We start from the raw sequence: 16,246 nt of genomic DNA on the forward strand, positions 1-16,246 counted from the left end.
AGCCTACCTGCACAAGGGTGGAGTAAACAGCTTTAAGGAATTTTTACCTCCTTTCCTGCCTTTTCTCCATAAGTAATTCAGCTGTGTTTAAAAAAATAACAAATTTTAATATTACTTGGTAGGTCAGCATATTCAGAAATCATTAAAATAAAAAAAAAAATTAGGTTTTCTATGGAAAGTCATCTTGAAAAATGCCACTTTCTAATATAAGACTAAGGCAATATTTTGCAGTATGATTCCTACTTACCCACTAGGATGTGACAGTGCAGAGCACGGTGTGTGTGCTGCTTACTTCTTTGACTCCACCTGAGTAGTGTAGAGGTTGACCTGTGCACCTGTGCAGGGAAGGGCTTCACACCCCTTCAGCTGCACATTAGGAGTTCTCTGGGAATGAACCAGGTCCAACACTGGATTTCTGCGTTACAGAATATTTCTGTAATTACTTTTACTTCTATGGAAGGAAGCATTAATTCTTTATAATAATGGCATTATATGATTTATTAATTTATAATGCCCTTAAAATGGGACCTAAAGAAAAGTGTTTTCTATGGGGGTAGGATACACTTTTACACTTAGATTTGTTCGTCATTATAGTGTAATCTTTAGTCTCTACTCAGTTTTGGGTTTTGACTGCCTAAACTCTAATATATCCATGAAACAAAATTTAAACGCATTCAAAATCAATAAATAGTGACAGAAGTAAAGGTAATTGTGAGCAGCAGGTAAAACATGTGACAGGGGTACTAGTGAGAATATTTGTGGTAGGGGTCACGTAGAGCTCTTTAAAATGATAATGTATTAAACAAAAATGGACTTTCTTTTGGCTTGCCACTGTCTGTTGTGTTACTGAGTCCCATTGTAATTCCTTTTACCCAACTGTGCTTTAATGTGAAGAAAGGCTTTGCAGATTCATACTAGAAGTATTTAATCAAGTGGTACAATCCAGAAATGTTTCACAACACTTTTTTTGTCTCTAACCTCAAAATACTTTTGTATTATATTAACTTACATGCCTTTTTTTCTGTCACCAAATTTGCCTTTCATTAGGCCCTCACGAACATCTCTAAGGTTTCATGCACATGTATCTGTATTTTAGGGTGTATTCAAAAGAGAATGTTTCTGGTCTATGAGTTTTTAATGATGTTTTCAGATGTCAGTGGTGTTAATGATAAGTCATAATTCTGTCTGCAGAGACAGTCTAGCAATTACAATTGCCAGTAAAATACAGTCTGTTATCAATGAGATTTATTACACTGTGCCTGTGCTTTTAGACCCGTGCAGTAAATTGGAATGAACTGTATATTAAAATGTCAAAAATTCTGCTTCACTTTCATTTTTTATACCAGCAAACTGCAGGAACCCAGATGCAAGGTGCATTTGGGTGTAGCAACAGCCAGCTTCAGAGAACAGATGTAGGACCTGAAACCAAGAAGCAGAGAAATAAGAGAGCTCAGAGGACAGGAGAGAAGGCAGCTCCTCGGTCCAAGAAAAGGAAAAAAGAGGAAGAAGAAAAGCAAGCTGTTTACCCCAATGCTGATACCTTCATCCAGCTGAAACAGGTAGGTGTGCAGGTGCTGGGTAAGGCATCAAGAGGATACGTGAAAGAGTGGATTTCTCCTGATGGAAATGAAGCTGAGCGTTAAGTTGAATTTTGAGTACAGGGTGGAGAAAATGAGAAATTCTACAAAACTAGGAAATTTAAAGTTGTGGGTTTGTTTCTCTTTGGAAGATTACTATCATGGCAAGTAGTCTCAAAGCCATGGAGTTCCTGTCAGCTCTGGCAGACTCTGGATGAACTGTCAGGGAGCCAGAGCTGCAGCTCTGATGGACAGGGAACCACATTCTCTTAACAGAGAGGACTGTGTTTGACAGTTTTCTGACAGTGGATAAATTCCTTTTTTTTTTAAATTAGAAACTACTCTACTGATGTTTGGAGGTTTGCAGTGGTTCTGTATTATACTTAAATTAATCTCTAACTTTTTTTCTTTTAATACAGCAACTTTCTCTTCTGCCTTTGGTGGAACCAATAATTGGAGTGAGCTTTGCACACTTTCTTCCCTATGGCAGTGGCCAGCTAAATGGTGGAAATCGACTTGTAGGAAGTTTTGGCAGTGCTACTCTTGATGGGGCTTCAGATTACTACTCCCAGCTCATTTACAAGGTACAATTTTAATCTGGATTTCCATTGTGTGCTCTCTATGGAAAGAGAAGTCCATGACGTTATTACTGCTCATCAGAGTTCCTGCCTTTTATGCAACTAGAAAAAAAATAGTTTTCTCTTGCTAGAATAGATAGTGCAGTGGTGAAACCATTGCTTTACTCTCTAAAAGTGAAAATCAGTTCTGGAAACTGTGTTGCAAACTGATTAAAAAATACAAATACTCCTTTAACAAATGGGTGCTAAATAGTGAAAATTGTAATTACAGTTTTATGGAGCAGAAAAGGCTGAATTCTCAGTACTTTGCAAAGTCATTGAAAGCATTAAAGCATTTCTTAATGTGAATTAAATGGGAAATAGACTTTTTCTCATTTGTCCACTAAGCCCTAACTAAGAACCTGAGAACTCTGAACAAAATAGATGATGATGAGTGTGTTGATGAGTTAATAACCCCTGGCATTTAAAATTCAGTCTTTGAGATCAGAGTGGCAAAATTGGAAGAGCAGCAAGATAGTGAACAGACAGAATCAAATTTACTGCTTGGATACCTTAATATAAAAACTTATTAACTTATTAAAACCAGTGGTGTTTACTCCAGACTTATATGGTGTGTAAGCTGAGAATGTGACTCAACAGAAGTAGTTGCTGTGGCCAAAAGTGAATAATAAGTATTAGCTTTGTAGGCATGACTGCAGTAAGAACAAATACTGAAGTTCTCATTTAATTTTCATTTAAAATATGGGCAAGTTAAGTAAGCTGGTGAGAAGTAGCCTGGAGTGTGAACTTGCACAGTATCTGCTTCTCCATGGTAACTGCTTCAGTGACAGCTCATCATGTGCTAAACGTGAGGCAGCTTCCCTTTTAGTGAAAATTGGGTAAGCTGACTTGTTTATGGTGATGGAGAGTCGCTGTGGAATAGCTCTCTCAGTCTGAAGGTGAGACCTTTACTGAAACTGTGGGAACTTGTTGTTGTTCCCAGACTGTTCCTTCAAATGTTCTTCGTGCATTTCTGTAAATAGTTTAGCCAGATCTTCTTTTGGTAATGTATTTGTTAGTGTTTACTCATGTAAACTACTTCTCTGGTATCATCGATGTAAGAAAAGCAAAGTATTGTGTCTTTTATAGTAGATACCTTTATGTATTTTGTCACATGCTTGAGAATTAGCCATCGCTGCTTATCAGTGCTACATCTGGGTGTAAAACTCTCTAAGTGGGTTACATCGTCTAGTAGGAACCAGGCAAGTTTTCACCCTGTGTTCCATGGCTGATTAATGGTTCTTTAATTAATCTCATGCAGCAGAACAACCTGAGCAATCCTCCGACCCCCCCAGCCTCCCTCCCTCCCACCCCGCCGCCCGTGGCCTGCCAGAAGTTGGTCAATGGCTTTGCAACCACAGAGGAACTTGCTGGCAAGGCTGGTGTGTTGGGAGGCCACGATGGTAAGGCTTATTCTTGTTGATTCTATAAAAAGTGAGTCCAGTTTGTAGCAAATTGTAGAATACATCACAGAATATTCTGAGTTGGAAGGGACCCACAAGGATCATGGAGTCCAACTCCCAGCCTTGCACAGGACACCCCAACAATCCCACCATGTGCCTGAGAGCGTTGTCCAAATGCTTCTTGAGCTCTGTCAGGCTTGGTACCATGACCAGTTCCCTGGGGAGCCTGTTCCAGTGCCCATCCACCCTCTGGGTGGAGAACCTTTTCCTGGTATCCAACCTAAACCTCCCCTGGCACAACTTCAGGCCATTCCCTCTGGTCCCTTCACTGGTCACCAGAGCAATACCTGCCCCTCTGCTGCCCCTTGTTTTGAAGCTGTGAGGTCTCCCCTCAGTCTCCTCTTCTCTAGGTTATCTCCTAGGATGATTTTCAGTTGCAATAGTCCTTTATAAAAGCAGTATGCCCAGACTTTTTAAGGTTGTAATCATTATTATCGTGCAACATTTTACACTGGTAGAGTGTCAGATGTCAGTGCCTTTTCCTTGTCCCCTTTCAAAAACACGTTGAGAGCTAGAAGCACTTTATTAAGAAATGAAGAAGAAAACCTTAAAATCAGGATTTTTGTGTCCAGTACATATGACTAACCACTTAGCTGAGGGAGCTCAAAGGAGTCTACCCGAAATGTATGCAGTCAGTATGTATTTTCTGATGCTTATAATTTGGTCAGTTAAAATTGCTTTCTATTAAACAAAACTTTATACTGCCTCTTTGTAAGGACTCTTCAGTGATTAAAGTCCCTTTTCACACTACTTTTCTTTTGTTGTTACAAAATTATTGATTTTTTTTTTTTAATTTTGTGGGGGTTTTTAAGTAAAAGAAACATCCTCTCATACTGGCAGAAGGCACACTCAAAAGCCCTGTTTGCTCAAAATCTGCAGGTTTTTATAAAGATGGACATTAATCATGGTCAAAATTTTTTGAACTCCAAGTGGCTGAGAGTGGTGTCACCATCAGGACCCCACCCATACCCAGCAGACAGGATGTCTGTCACTATCCAGATGTCTCATTGTGCTCTGCCTTTCTGGTTTTAGTTACCAAAGCTCTGGGGCCAAAGCAGTTCCAGTTGCCTTTCAGACCACAAGATGATTTATTAGCAAGAGCAATGGCTCAGGGCCCAAAAACTGTGGATGTTCCTGCTTCCCTTCCAACACCACCTCACAACAATCAGGAGGAGTTAAGGTAGGTTTTCCTCGACATCTTCAAAATGGTATTTGGAGCAGATTCTGTGATTTTTTGCTAGGAGTAAAGAAATTAAATCCGTTGTGCCCAACCACATAGAGCAGAGAACGGAATGGGATTATTTGAACTCTTAATGTGCCATGGGTAGAGAGCAACTTAGTAAAATAGGGGATTTATGCCATTGCTAGACTCCAGATTCTGTTAAATTGTTAGGAATTCCTTACTGTGCTCACTTAAAAGTGGAAGAAAATACAAACAGATATTTTTCCTGGAGCACTGTGGTACTGTAGCACCATGGCAGGTGACTGCTGTACCAGCAGCAGGACTGTGCCAGCCTGAAACTCCCCAGCTCCACTCCATTTCCCATGTGAGAATTGGCTGAAATGTGAGTCTCCCTGCAAAGGTCTTCTTCCCTTTTGCCTCCCTTTCGCTTGCCTAACCAAAATCTGGATGTCTTTGAGATGCTGAAGCCTGTGTGTGGACAAGGGAGTATGGGCGGGTGAATACACTTGAACCAGAAAGTTTAAATATTAAATTCTAGTTTTTTACACAGAGCCGTGGGGAACAGAGGGTTTGGCTCTGTTACTGCCTCTGTTTTTCTTTATGGATCTTTCCCAAGAAACTACTCTGTGCAGTGGAATATGAGATACCCAGAAGTGATGGCAAACCACCTACTTGTGTGCGATGACTAGTAGGAAAAAGGAAGTTCATTTTAGCTCCCTGTCATGATTTATAACTTTGACTTATCAAAAGTTTTAGTCTGTTTCCAAAGCAGCTTTTTTCGGATTTTGTTCCAGGGTTCAAGATCACTGTGAGGACAGGGACACTCCTGACAGCTTTGTTCCTTCTTCCTCTCCTGAAAGTGTGGTGGGAATGGAAATCAGTCGGTATCCAGACTTGTCGGTTGTAAAGGAGGAGAACCCAGAACCTGTACCATCTCCCATCATTCCCATCCTACCCAGCAGCACTGGAAAAGGTGAGGCTGCAGCAGTGAAAAGCTACAACTAGGATTTTTTTTGTGTGTTCCCATGTGTGTAGGATTAACCTGCTGTTTTCTGTTTTAATTTCAGGTTCAGAAGCCAAAAGGAATTATATAAAATCGGAGCCCGGTTCAGGAGCATTACCTGGTTCTGGCTTCTTTGCCTCCCAGCTTGGACCATCCCAGAATGGTCCTAAATCTGGCCTTATATCTGTAGCAATTACTTTACATCCCACAGCTGCTGAGGTAAAAGAAATAAGATTGTATTACATATATATAAAGTACAACAGCAGTTAATATATTTTATATATAGTGACTCTGAAGGGGTTTTAGCATAATAAAAGCAGCTGTTGCAATCTTCTAATAATTTATTCCAATAATTTATATTTCTGCTGTCTGAACTGCCTGTCTGATGAAAACAAGGGTATGTTTTTATTATTATTTTTAGAACATTAGCAGCGTTGTAGCAGCATTCTCCAACCTGCTCCACGTCAGAATTCCCAACAGCTACGAGGTTAGTAATGCCCCAGATGTCCCATCCTCCATGGCAGCCACCAACAGTCACAGAGTGAACCCATCTATGGAGTACAGGCAGCACTTGCTCCTCCAGGGTCCTCAGGCAGGATCCATGGGACCTGCCAGGATCGTGGGGTCTTATGGACTGAAGCAACCCAATGTGCCATTCCCTGCAAACAGCAATGGTGAGTGGGCTTTGACTTCCAGGCATTCAGTACCCAAATTTTAACTGAATCGGTATTAATGCATTTCAGCCTCATAAATTCATGCTCTAGAGTTAAATGATTGATTCTTGTTCTAAGTAGTACTCTTCTGTTCTTACCTGATCATGTGGACCTGCTCCTGGTGTTACTCATAACTTAGTTCTGATCTATCTCTGACTTCCATTACATTGTCCACATCACTGTTGGTGAGGCATTTCTTCCACAGTTCCCAACATTATTAGTTTTTTTTGTCCAGTCTGGTTTTAAATCCATCAATCAGAAAGATTGTTCCCATGCTGGAAAGCTTGACACAGTTGTTTCGGCCTGTATTCCTATGTCAGTTTAATTACTTATTTCTTATACAAGAAAGTATTTTTGCCTTGTTTGCACAGTTAGTTTTAGGTCTGGTTTATAGAATTTCCCCATCAAGATAAGGTTTAAAGCCTGCATTCCATACCCTATCCAGGAGGATGCTACTCCTCTAGACCACTGAAGACTACTGTGGCCTCTCATAAATTGGGTTTAATCTGATACAGCCTCTAACAGGTGATCTGTTCCCTAGGTCTGGCTGGCTTTAAGGATCACAGCCAGAATATGGCAGAAGGCTCAGCGCTGAGGCCTCGATGGTGCTCTCACTGCAAGGTCGTGGTTCTGGGCAGTGGGGTGCGGAAATCCTTCAAGGACCTGCCTTTCCTCAAACAGGTCAGTACCTGAAGTGCACAGCTCAGTCACTGCACTCAGCTGGGGCTCCTTGCATGTAACAGGATGGCACAAAGTCCACTGCTGTTTGTGCCCACCAAGAGCACTTCCAGCTCCCTTTGTAGGCCCCCTTCTGTGCGTGTCCTAATTCAGGATGGGACGTTCAAGCACATTTGTAGTACAGATAAAAAATGTCGAAGTTGCTACTTATATAAAATGAATTTCAGCACATTTCGTAAAATAGTTCCCATCTATGGCAGTTTCCAAAGTTCTGCTACAAACCTCCTTCCCTGACCACTTCAGGATCTTAATTCAAATTTATAAGGCACGGCACCATGTTGCCATGTCAGGAGGAAGTGTAAGAGCAGGAATGCTTGCACTCTTTTTGGGCAGGAATCAGATTTTGGTCTCAATCTCTTGTATTTACATTGGGAACTGTCATTCCTTCAGAAAGTGCCGTTGCTTTTTCAATGACATGGATGTAACTACACCACAAAGGCATAGTCAGAGCTTACATACAAAACTAAAGGGCTCATGTAGCCAGGAATGCACTGAATTCCCAGTAAGGTTTTGCAGATGGATCAGTAGATAAAATAGTGAGATCTGGCTTTGATTAGGCTGAAATGAGATGTTCTTTTGCCATCCAAAGATGAAAGAAAATGGATTTTGCTTTGCAAGAGTGCCTATGGAGCAGATGGGTGCATGGTATAGAATGTTTTATTTTGATTGTTAAACTTCTGTGAGTGGCAGGAAATGCTGAAGAACAAGGGTGTAGGTGGTGGTAGCATTAGATCTGTCAAATAATCAAGTATTTAAATCACAGTATCGCTCATTATTTCACAAATGTTCTACAAATAAAGAGTTTCCAGCCAGATTGGAAGACTTGTTTCATTACACTTATTATGTGAAGAATGGTATTAAAGTGCACTTCTGATAATTGTCTGTGTTTGATTCCCAGGATTCCCAAGAAGGCTCTGATAAAATGAAGGACATTGTATTCTGTAGCAACAACTGCTTTGTTCTTTATTCAGCAGCTGTGCAAGCAAAAAACTCAGAGAACAAAGTAAGTATCAAACACTGGCAGGCCCAAGTGAGCCGAAATTATTGCAGCTATTTGTTGGAGAACAGAAAGGGGGGGAGGGGGGACTTTGCACTTCTTTTGAGAGGTTTATAAATTAATTGCTCTATATTCAAACGTTCAGATTCTGAACCAGCAGCGTGAAGTAAAATTCATATTTGCAGAACTTCGTGTCTGACAGATGCGTGGCGGAACAGCAGCCACGTTTGGCTACCCTCCCAGGCTTTGAAGATGAAGCCTCGAAAAATGAGTCATTCAAGTTCTCTGAGCATTGTACACAACCACAGACACATTTTTAAGGGCTGTATCCTGCGTTTGGATTTGACTTATACAGTAAAAAAAAAAAAAAGTTTACAACTGTGCAAATAAGAACTGAACGGCAAGTTTGCAGAAAGACTTTTATTTGTTCAACATCACTGGGAAAATACAATCCTGTTCCGTGACTTTGTTTGGGCAGAGCTGCCATTTGAAAGCATTGATTACCAAAACACCAGTAAAGAGCCTGTTAGCTGACAGTGACGAGGAAATAGAGGTTCTTATCCTGCTTATTTTTTCCGAAGAAATTAAATAAAAAATACTACCCTGGAGAAGAAGATAACTGTGTGTACATCCACATCCTTTTAGTGTCCCTTGTAGCTCATTTTCAGTTGAATTTAAACAGAGTAACATTTCTGTACAAGTGCATCAGCATGTACATAATTAAGTTAATTAAATGTCATGTTCAGCCTCTTGAGAATTTAATTTACTCTTTCAAGTTTAATCACACAAACCACATTAAGCACTTCATAATCTAAACTTCCTTTGTTGTTCTTGTTTTCTCTCTTTGTTTTTTTTCACAAATCTCTGCAGGTATAATTCTTGTTTACTGTGACTGAGTAGTTAAGTCCTTGAGGTGTATTTAATCTAGAGCCCTGCAGGAATTTCCTCTTTACTTGTTTCCAGGAAAAATATGTGGCATTAATTCTAAATCTTCCCCTTCTACCAAATACAAGATTCTTATGCTTTAAATTAATTCTGTGACCCATATTTTAAGGTTATTTTGTGTTGTAACAAAACTTTCTAAGAATTCCTAAGAACTAAATCTGCCAGTCAGCTTGCCGAGGGCAGCTGAGAGGTTTTGCATTCAAAACTTGGACAAGGGGTTATTTGTGCTTCGTCTTGTGTATTAAAGGGCACCATGTTCGAGTTGGGCTGGGAGAACTTCTGTGCTTCGTATCCTGGCTGTGGTAACACAGGTCAGGATAATTTCCATCTCTCTCTCTTTTGCTGTATCTTGATTTTAGACATTTTGAGAAGCCTCTCCCATACTGACCTGACCATGTTTTCAGGATACATTTAATGGTTGACAAGTTTGGATTTTTTTTCTTAAAGAGTTTTCTGTTGATTACCAGGAATCGGTCCCATCTCTGCCGCAGTCGCCCATGAAAGAGAGGCCGCCGAAAGCATTCCATCAGTACAGCAACAACATCTCCACTTTGGACGTCCACTGTCTGCCTCAGTTGCAGGAAAAGATTTCTCCACCATCATCACCCCCTATCATGTTCCCCCCCGCCTTTGAAGCAGCCAAGGTAGAGGCAAAACCGGATGAGCTGAAGGTAACGGTGAAACTAAAACCCAGGTTAAAAGCAATACACAGCAGTCTGGAGGACTGCCGGCCTCCCAGTAAGAAATGGAAAGGAATGAAATGGAAAAAGTGGAGCATTCAGATTGTGATTCCTAAAGGATCATTCAAACCTCCTTGTGAAGAAGAAATAGATGAATTTCTTAAAAAACTGGGCACAACCCTTAAACCAGACCCTGTGCCTAAAGACTACAGGAAATGTTGCTTCTGTCACGAGGAAGGTGATGGATTAACTGATGGACCAGCAAGGCTTCTTAACCTGGATTTAGACCTTTGGGTCCATTTGAACTGTGCTCTTTGGTCTACAGAAGTCTATGAGACACAAGCTGGTGCCTTAATAAACGTGGAACTAGCACTGCGAAGAGGCTTGCAGATGAAATGCATGTTCTGTCACAAAATGGGTGCCACCAGCGGTTGTCACAGGTTAAGGTGCACCAATATTTATCACTTTACCTGTGCCATCAAAGCACAATGCATGTTTTTTAAAGACAAGACCATGCTTTGCCCCATGCACAAACCAAAGGGAACTCATGAGCAAGAGCTTAGTTACTTCGCAGTCTTCAGGAGGGTGTACGTGCAGCGTGACGAGGTGCGGCAGATCGCCAGCATCGTCCAGCGCGGGGAGCGCGACCACACCTTCCGTGTGGGGAGCCTGATTTTCCACGCTGTGGGGCAGCTGCTGCCACAGCAGATGCAGGCCTTCCACTCCTCCAAAGCCCTCTTCCCCGTGGGATACGAGGCCAGCCGGCTGTACTGGAGCATGAGATACGCGAACAGGCGCTGCCGCTATCTCTGCTCCATCGAGGAGAAGGACGGGCTCCCCTTGTTTGTCATCAAGGTGGTGGAGCAGGGCCACGACGATCTGGTCCTTACTGACACAACACCTAAAGGTAAATTTTGTGAACTAAGATCATGACTTTTGTGGTTTGCTGCTTGTTGTACTGGTACCTGTGGAACGATACCTGTTTCAAATGACTGTTGCAGACACCGTTCTAACCCAATGCTTATAAGTGAGCTTCCAGGGCCCATTTTTAATATCATGCTATGAAGACTGAGGACACCTTTGAAGAAATTGTATAGGCTGCAGATAAGAAGACTTGTTCCGAGTCCACAGAGGAGACACAAGATTGAGTATTGAAAAATTAATTAAAGCAGTAGGAATGTCAGCACAGGTGTCCTCTCTTGAAAAGTGACTTTGTTTAAACACAGTGCCATTGCTCAGTTGTCTTCAAATCAGCTGGGCTCAAGTTAGGGAGCTTTAAGAAGACATTTCAGTGTCCACGTTGTTCTCAGGGTGCATAAACGTCTCTGTCAGGGTGAAGAATACATTGGACCATAAATGTATGGGCAGGTCTTGGAAAACAGCTTGTGGATGTGTGTGGGGATTGTAACAGTCCAGGTCTTGACTTCTTTGTGCTGCAGGTGCCGATAAACTCAGTCTTGCTCTGTCCAGTCAGACCAGTGCCAGGGAATTGTCTACATATGAGTGCTGGCTACAGTCCATCAGTGGAAATAGAATACAGAATATATCATGTATTTTCAGAAAATTCTACTTTTGCAGGATTTCTCAAGAAAACTTGTCCATGTTCTTGTCAAGGGTCTGAAAGTTTCCATGCTGAGAACACTAAAATCTTCATTCCTGAGAATCAAGGGTGCAGAGTCAGTGGTGTGTTTGTTTGGGATTTGTTAAATCCCAAAAATTACCAACTCACCAAATCATTCTCCACTTCACTTTTTAGACCCTGGCCTGGCTGTGTAGGCAAGGACAAAAGCATTCTCAGTCCTGGGTTCAGGTTCCCATGTCCTCAGGCAGTCGATTTAAAACCGGCGCAATAGTCTGTTATTGTTTTGATCACTGTAATTCTTTCCTGATGGTTGTGTAGGTGTGTGGGATAAAATCTTGGAGCCTGTTGCTTCTGTTAGAAAAGAATCTGAAATGCTCCAGCTGTTTCCCGGCTATCTGAAGGGTGAAGACCTCTTTGGTTTGACAGTCTCTGCAGTGGCCAGGATTGCCGAATCGGTGAGTCTCCACCACCCCAGTTCTTGCTGGATCCCTGTGGTTGTTGGATAGACACGTGAGAAGGGGAACAGGAAGAGGTGTGGAAAAGTAAATATTTTGTTACACGCAATGAACACCTAATTACTTGGATTTTTTTTTTTTGTTTTCTTTTTATCTGTTTCTTTGCAGCTGCCAGGGGTTGAGGCCTGCGAGAACTACACTTTCCGCTATGGCCGAAACCCCTTAATGGAACTTCCTCTTGCCATCAACCCCACGGGCTGCGCCCGTGCCGAGCCTAAAATGAGTACCCATGTCAAGAGGTTTGTGTTAAGGTATTTTGTTTTAATTTCACATAGTACAGCCCAGGGTTTATAGGCTGCTTTAGGGTTATTTGTGCTTTCGTCTGCTGCTTACAAACCCTGTCGTCCTTGGCTGTGTATGTGCATGCCCCGGTCAGAGGAACCGCTTTGTGTCTCCGCTAGCTGGCTTTAAGTGTCTGTATGTCTGGAGGGGTTTTTTAATGGGTCCCGTGGCTGTTCTTCAGAGAAATCTTCAGTTTTTCTTGTATTCTTTCCTGCTACATGCCCAATCCCTACAGGCCTCACACCTTGAATAGCACCAGCACATCGAAGTCCTTTCAGAGCACAGTCACGGGGGAGCTGAACGCGCCTTACAGCAAACAGTTCGTCCATTCCAAGTCCTCTCAGTACCGCAAGATGAAAACCGAGTGGAAGTCCAACGTGTACCTGGCTCGCTCTCGGATTCAGGTCAGTCCCACTTTGGAAAACGGATACTAAAAAAATTACGTGTACTTTTATTTACATCTATTTTACATCTATATTTTGTTACTACTTTATTTTCTGTATAAATATTTATGTAAATTCAGATCAAAAGTTGAAACTAAACCTATTGCAAAATTCCGCCAAGTCTCGTCCCAAAATTGGGTGATTTTTTTGTGGCAAATCCCTTCCGTACATTTACGTTAAGTAAGATTTCTTTCTGATTATTGTAAATATCTTAAAAATTCATTTGTTACAGTCATCTAGAAAAAAAGGGTTTTTTTAAGTTTTGGGGTGGGATTTTTTAGCAAATTCTCAAAACCATAGTAAAACTTTCACTAAAAATAGAAAAGCACAGTGGGAACATGAGATGCTCAGGCCAAGCTGAGTGAAGTGGTACAAGACCAGTGTGGAGAGCTCAATACTTGTCAGCATTAATAATTGTAGGAAACCCATTGCTTTATGTAACGCTGTTGGTTTGCTCCACAGACTGTTTTGCAAAAGCTTTGTCACTGATCTCGGCGTGTGCGGACACGGTTGTTGTTTATTTCAGGTTGGACTTAAACATTGCTGCGGGGTTCCTATCAGCTTTCTCCAGTCTAGCAAGGCCCATTTTGTTTTTCAGTGAATTTATAGCCTTTACACAGTCAGGTGTCAGAGAGATAGGAGCAGCTTTCTCACCAAGACAGCAGCCAAGTACGTTTTCTTGCATCTAAAAGTTCCCCGTGAAGCTGGGTTCTGTTAAGCCATCAGCTATACATCAGTGCTGCTTCCCCCTCTCCAAGGAGTTTCCTTTCCACATTATTTTCTGCAGGAGCAGTTTGGGGCACGGTGAGGAACAGAGTGTCAATGCAGATTTATTACACAACTCTAAATCTCAATGTATTTTTCACAGGGCCTGGGCTTATATGCTGCTCGAGACATTGAAAAGCACACTATGGTCATCGAATATATCGGAACGATTATCCGGAATGAGGTGGCAAACAGGAAGGAGAAGCTCTATGAATCTCAGGTGCAGGGGGTGTTTGTTCATTCCCTCTTTCCCCTTCCCCATTTAAACATTGGTACAACGAAACAAACACTGTTCTTCTGCTTGATGACTTCAGGTCCCCTGTTCTACTTCATGAATTCAGGTCTCCTGATTTGTTTTCTGCTGTGCTATAAATGCAATAGGCAAAAAGTGTAACCAGAGGAATCCACAGTGGTTGTTATGAGTGTGCTTAATAAATCTCACAGCACTCTGGCCAGGTAGGAAAGAAGGGCTCTGGCAGTGGACCTCAGTCTTTAATGAGAAGTTCTTTAAATTTAAAGCAACTTCCTTCGTGTAATTGAGTGGCATTGTAACAGGGCCTATCTGTGCAGCGCTGGAAGCACGGATTAAAAGCACTATGGAAGCTGTGAGGGAAAAGTGAATTGGCCAGAGGTTTATTTTTATGACCCATCATCCCCTGCAAACCCGTGAGGGCACAGCAGTGTGTGACTCCTGCTTTCCCTCGTGAGCCAGTGGGCAATGCCTGATCCAGAATGCAGGAGGGCACTTGGAGCTGACCCACATTGTTGCTTCCTCATCGACAATGAAGTAAAATCTTAACAAGAGCCCTCGTCCCAATTGTGTTTTCCAGAATCGTGGTGTGTACATGTTCCGCATTGACAACGACCACGTCATCGATGCCACCCTGACGGGAGGCCCTGCAAGGTGGGTGTCCTGGAGAGATCCCTGACCTCCTCCTGGGGCATCATCCACATTCCCTGACCTCCTCCTGGGGCATCATCCACATTCCCTGACCTCCTCCTGGGCCATCACCTGCGTTCCCTGGCCTGGGGCTGTTTGTGAGGCACTGACTTTGAGGTTTTTATTCTCTGAGCTGATACATTCAGTCTGCGGACTATTCCACCGAAATAATGTCTTCTTTTCCATTAGCTCTGCCCATCTTTCAGTATGTTTCATGGCAGCTATGAAGAGGGAATAGAATTTTTTTTTGATACTTGATTTTTTTTGACGCTTGATTTTTTTTTTTTTTTTGACGTTTTCTAGGTAAAGACACAAGTTACAGAGTAATATAATTGTATGTGGAAAGGCGGTGAGCCCGTGGAGCTAAGGCCATGCTGAGGTTTGCTTTACATTTGCCTCAAGGGATGCGTTTTCCTGGGAGGTGACCTTTGTCCTGCTCTTTTCCCATAGGTACATCAACCATTCGTGTGCGCCCAACTGCGTGGCTGAGGTGGTCACTTTTGAGAGAGGACACAAAATCATCATTAGCTCCAGCAGAAGAATCCAGAAGGGGGAGGAGGTAAGGGTGGGTTTGGACCTTACCCACCTCTTGCCGGGCCCATCCATTTCTAGATACTTCCATGATTTCTGGCCCATGGCACAACCCGTTTGTGCTGGGGGGAGGTGACACTTCCCTTCTTTCCTTTAAAACCACGCCAGTCCCTAAGAGCACAACCTCTGGTGTGTTCTGCTGTTGAACCTGTAGCCACAGGGAAAGCTGTGGCCAGTTCTGTTTGTTCCATAACCATTCTCCTTTGTCTCCTTCCAGCTTTGCTATGACTATAAATTTGACTTTGAAGATGACCAGCACAAGATTCCATGTCACTGTGGAGCTGTAAACTGCCGAAAGTGGATGAACTAGAATGCATTCCTTGCTGTCTTTGAGGGTTGCTTGTCCCTAGGAAGAAGTGATTCACATTTTGATTTTGTCGACGGAAAATTGTTGCCTTTTTGAAGGGGGGAAAAGAAAAAATCACTTCTGGAAGTACAGATTTCTACACAAGTATTTAAAAAGAAAAAAGGAAAAAAAAAAAAAAAAGAGGAAAAAAATAACCCACACAAACCAACAAGCACCAGAAGCAAGCCGGCAAAATCTGAAGCTGACTTTCCAGACACGTGGAGGTTAAACTGAGTTAACAGAATGGTCCAGCACTTTTGTTTTTGAGCTCACTAAGGAGAAACTGTTTTAACTTGGGCAAAGAACCGCTGGCTGACCTGCGGGAGGGCAGGTGGCCACTATGAATGTAAGACTGAAATCACCAGCGAAAGGGAGAAGTCCAAAGTGCTGGCCACAGCCTTATTTGATAAAGGGGCAGGCCCTCTAATTAAAGAAAAATTTTAAATAAAAGTAGACACCACTGAACAAGGAATGTACTGAAACGACTTCCTTAGGGATAGAGCTAAGGGAAAAAATAACTTGCACTAAAATACATTTAAATACTTGATTCCATGAGTCAGTTTATTGTAGTTTTTGATTTCTGTAAAATAAGAGAACCTTTTTGTATTTATTATTGAATAAGTGAATGAAGCTATTTTTAAAAAGAAAGTTAGAAGAAAGCCAAGCTGCTGCTGTTACCTGCAGAACTAACAAACTCTGTTACTTTGTATAAAAGTGTAAATATTTTGAGGAAAAAAAAAATACAGTATAAAAATAGTTATTGACCAAATGCTACCAGACTCTGCAGCAGTTCGGGTGCTTATTCTCAAACGTCGATAGGGATGTTACAATATGATCTCATGTACTCACAGACATGCGATTCCCAG

At 42.0% G+C, this 16,246-nt stretch overlaps 1 protein-coding gene across 11 annotated transcripts in view; it reads left to right on the plus strand.

Moving 5' to 3' along the window:
• KMT2C (lysine methyltransferase 2C) overlaps positions 1-15,535 on the plus strand; it is a 192,889-nt gene extending 177,354 nt beyond the window's left edge. For 8 of the 11 annotated variants that reach the window (XM_064638459.1, XM_064638490.1, XM_064638465.1 and 5 more), the window contains 17 exons: positions 1,347-1,559; positions 1,997-2,161; positions 3,456-3,597; positions 4,690-4,837; positions 5,635-5,813; positions 5,908-6,062; positions 6,265-6,517; positions 7,098-7,237; positions 8,193-8,297; positions 9,704-10,823; positions 11,817-11,953; positions 12,122-12,264; positions 12,531-12,699; positions 13,607-13,723; positions 14,334-14,407; positions 14,894-15,002; positions 15,252-15,535. In XM_064638459.1, coding sequence (XP_064494529.1) covers positions 1,347-1,559; positions 1,997-2,161; positions 3,456-3,597; positions 4,690-4,837; positions 5,635-5,813; positions 5,908-6,062; positions 6,265-6,517; positions 7,098-7,237; positions 8,193-8,297; positions 9,704-10,823; positions 11,817-11,953; positions 12,122-12,264; positions 12,531-12,699; positions 13,607-13,723; positions 14,334-14,407; positions 14,894-15,002; positions 15,252-15,344 — 3,462 coding nt within the window. In that variant the 3' untranslated portion in view covers positions 15,345-15,535. The other 3 variants (XM_064638481.1, XM_064638474.1, XM_064638520.1) reach the window with 3 other exon arrangements.
• The last annotated feature ends 711 nt before the right edge of the window (positions 15,536-16,246 follow it).

The sequence above is a fragment of the Pseudopipra pipra genome, chromosome 1 (genome assembly GCF_036250125.1).
Source record: "Pseudopipra pipra isolate bDixPip1 chromosome 1, bDixPip1.hap1, whole genome shotgun sequence".
Lineage (NCBI taxonomy): Eukaryota > Metazoa > Chordata > Aves > Passeriformes > Pipridae > Pseudopipra > Pseudopipra pipra.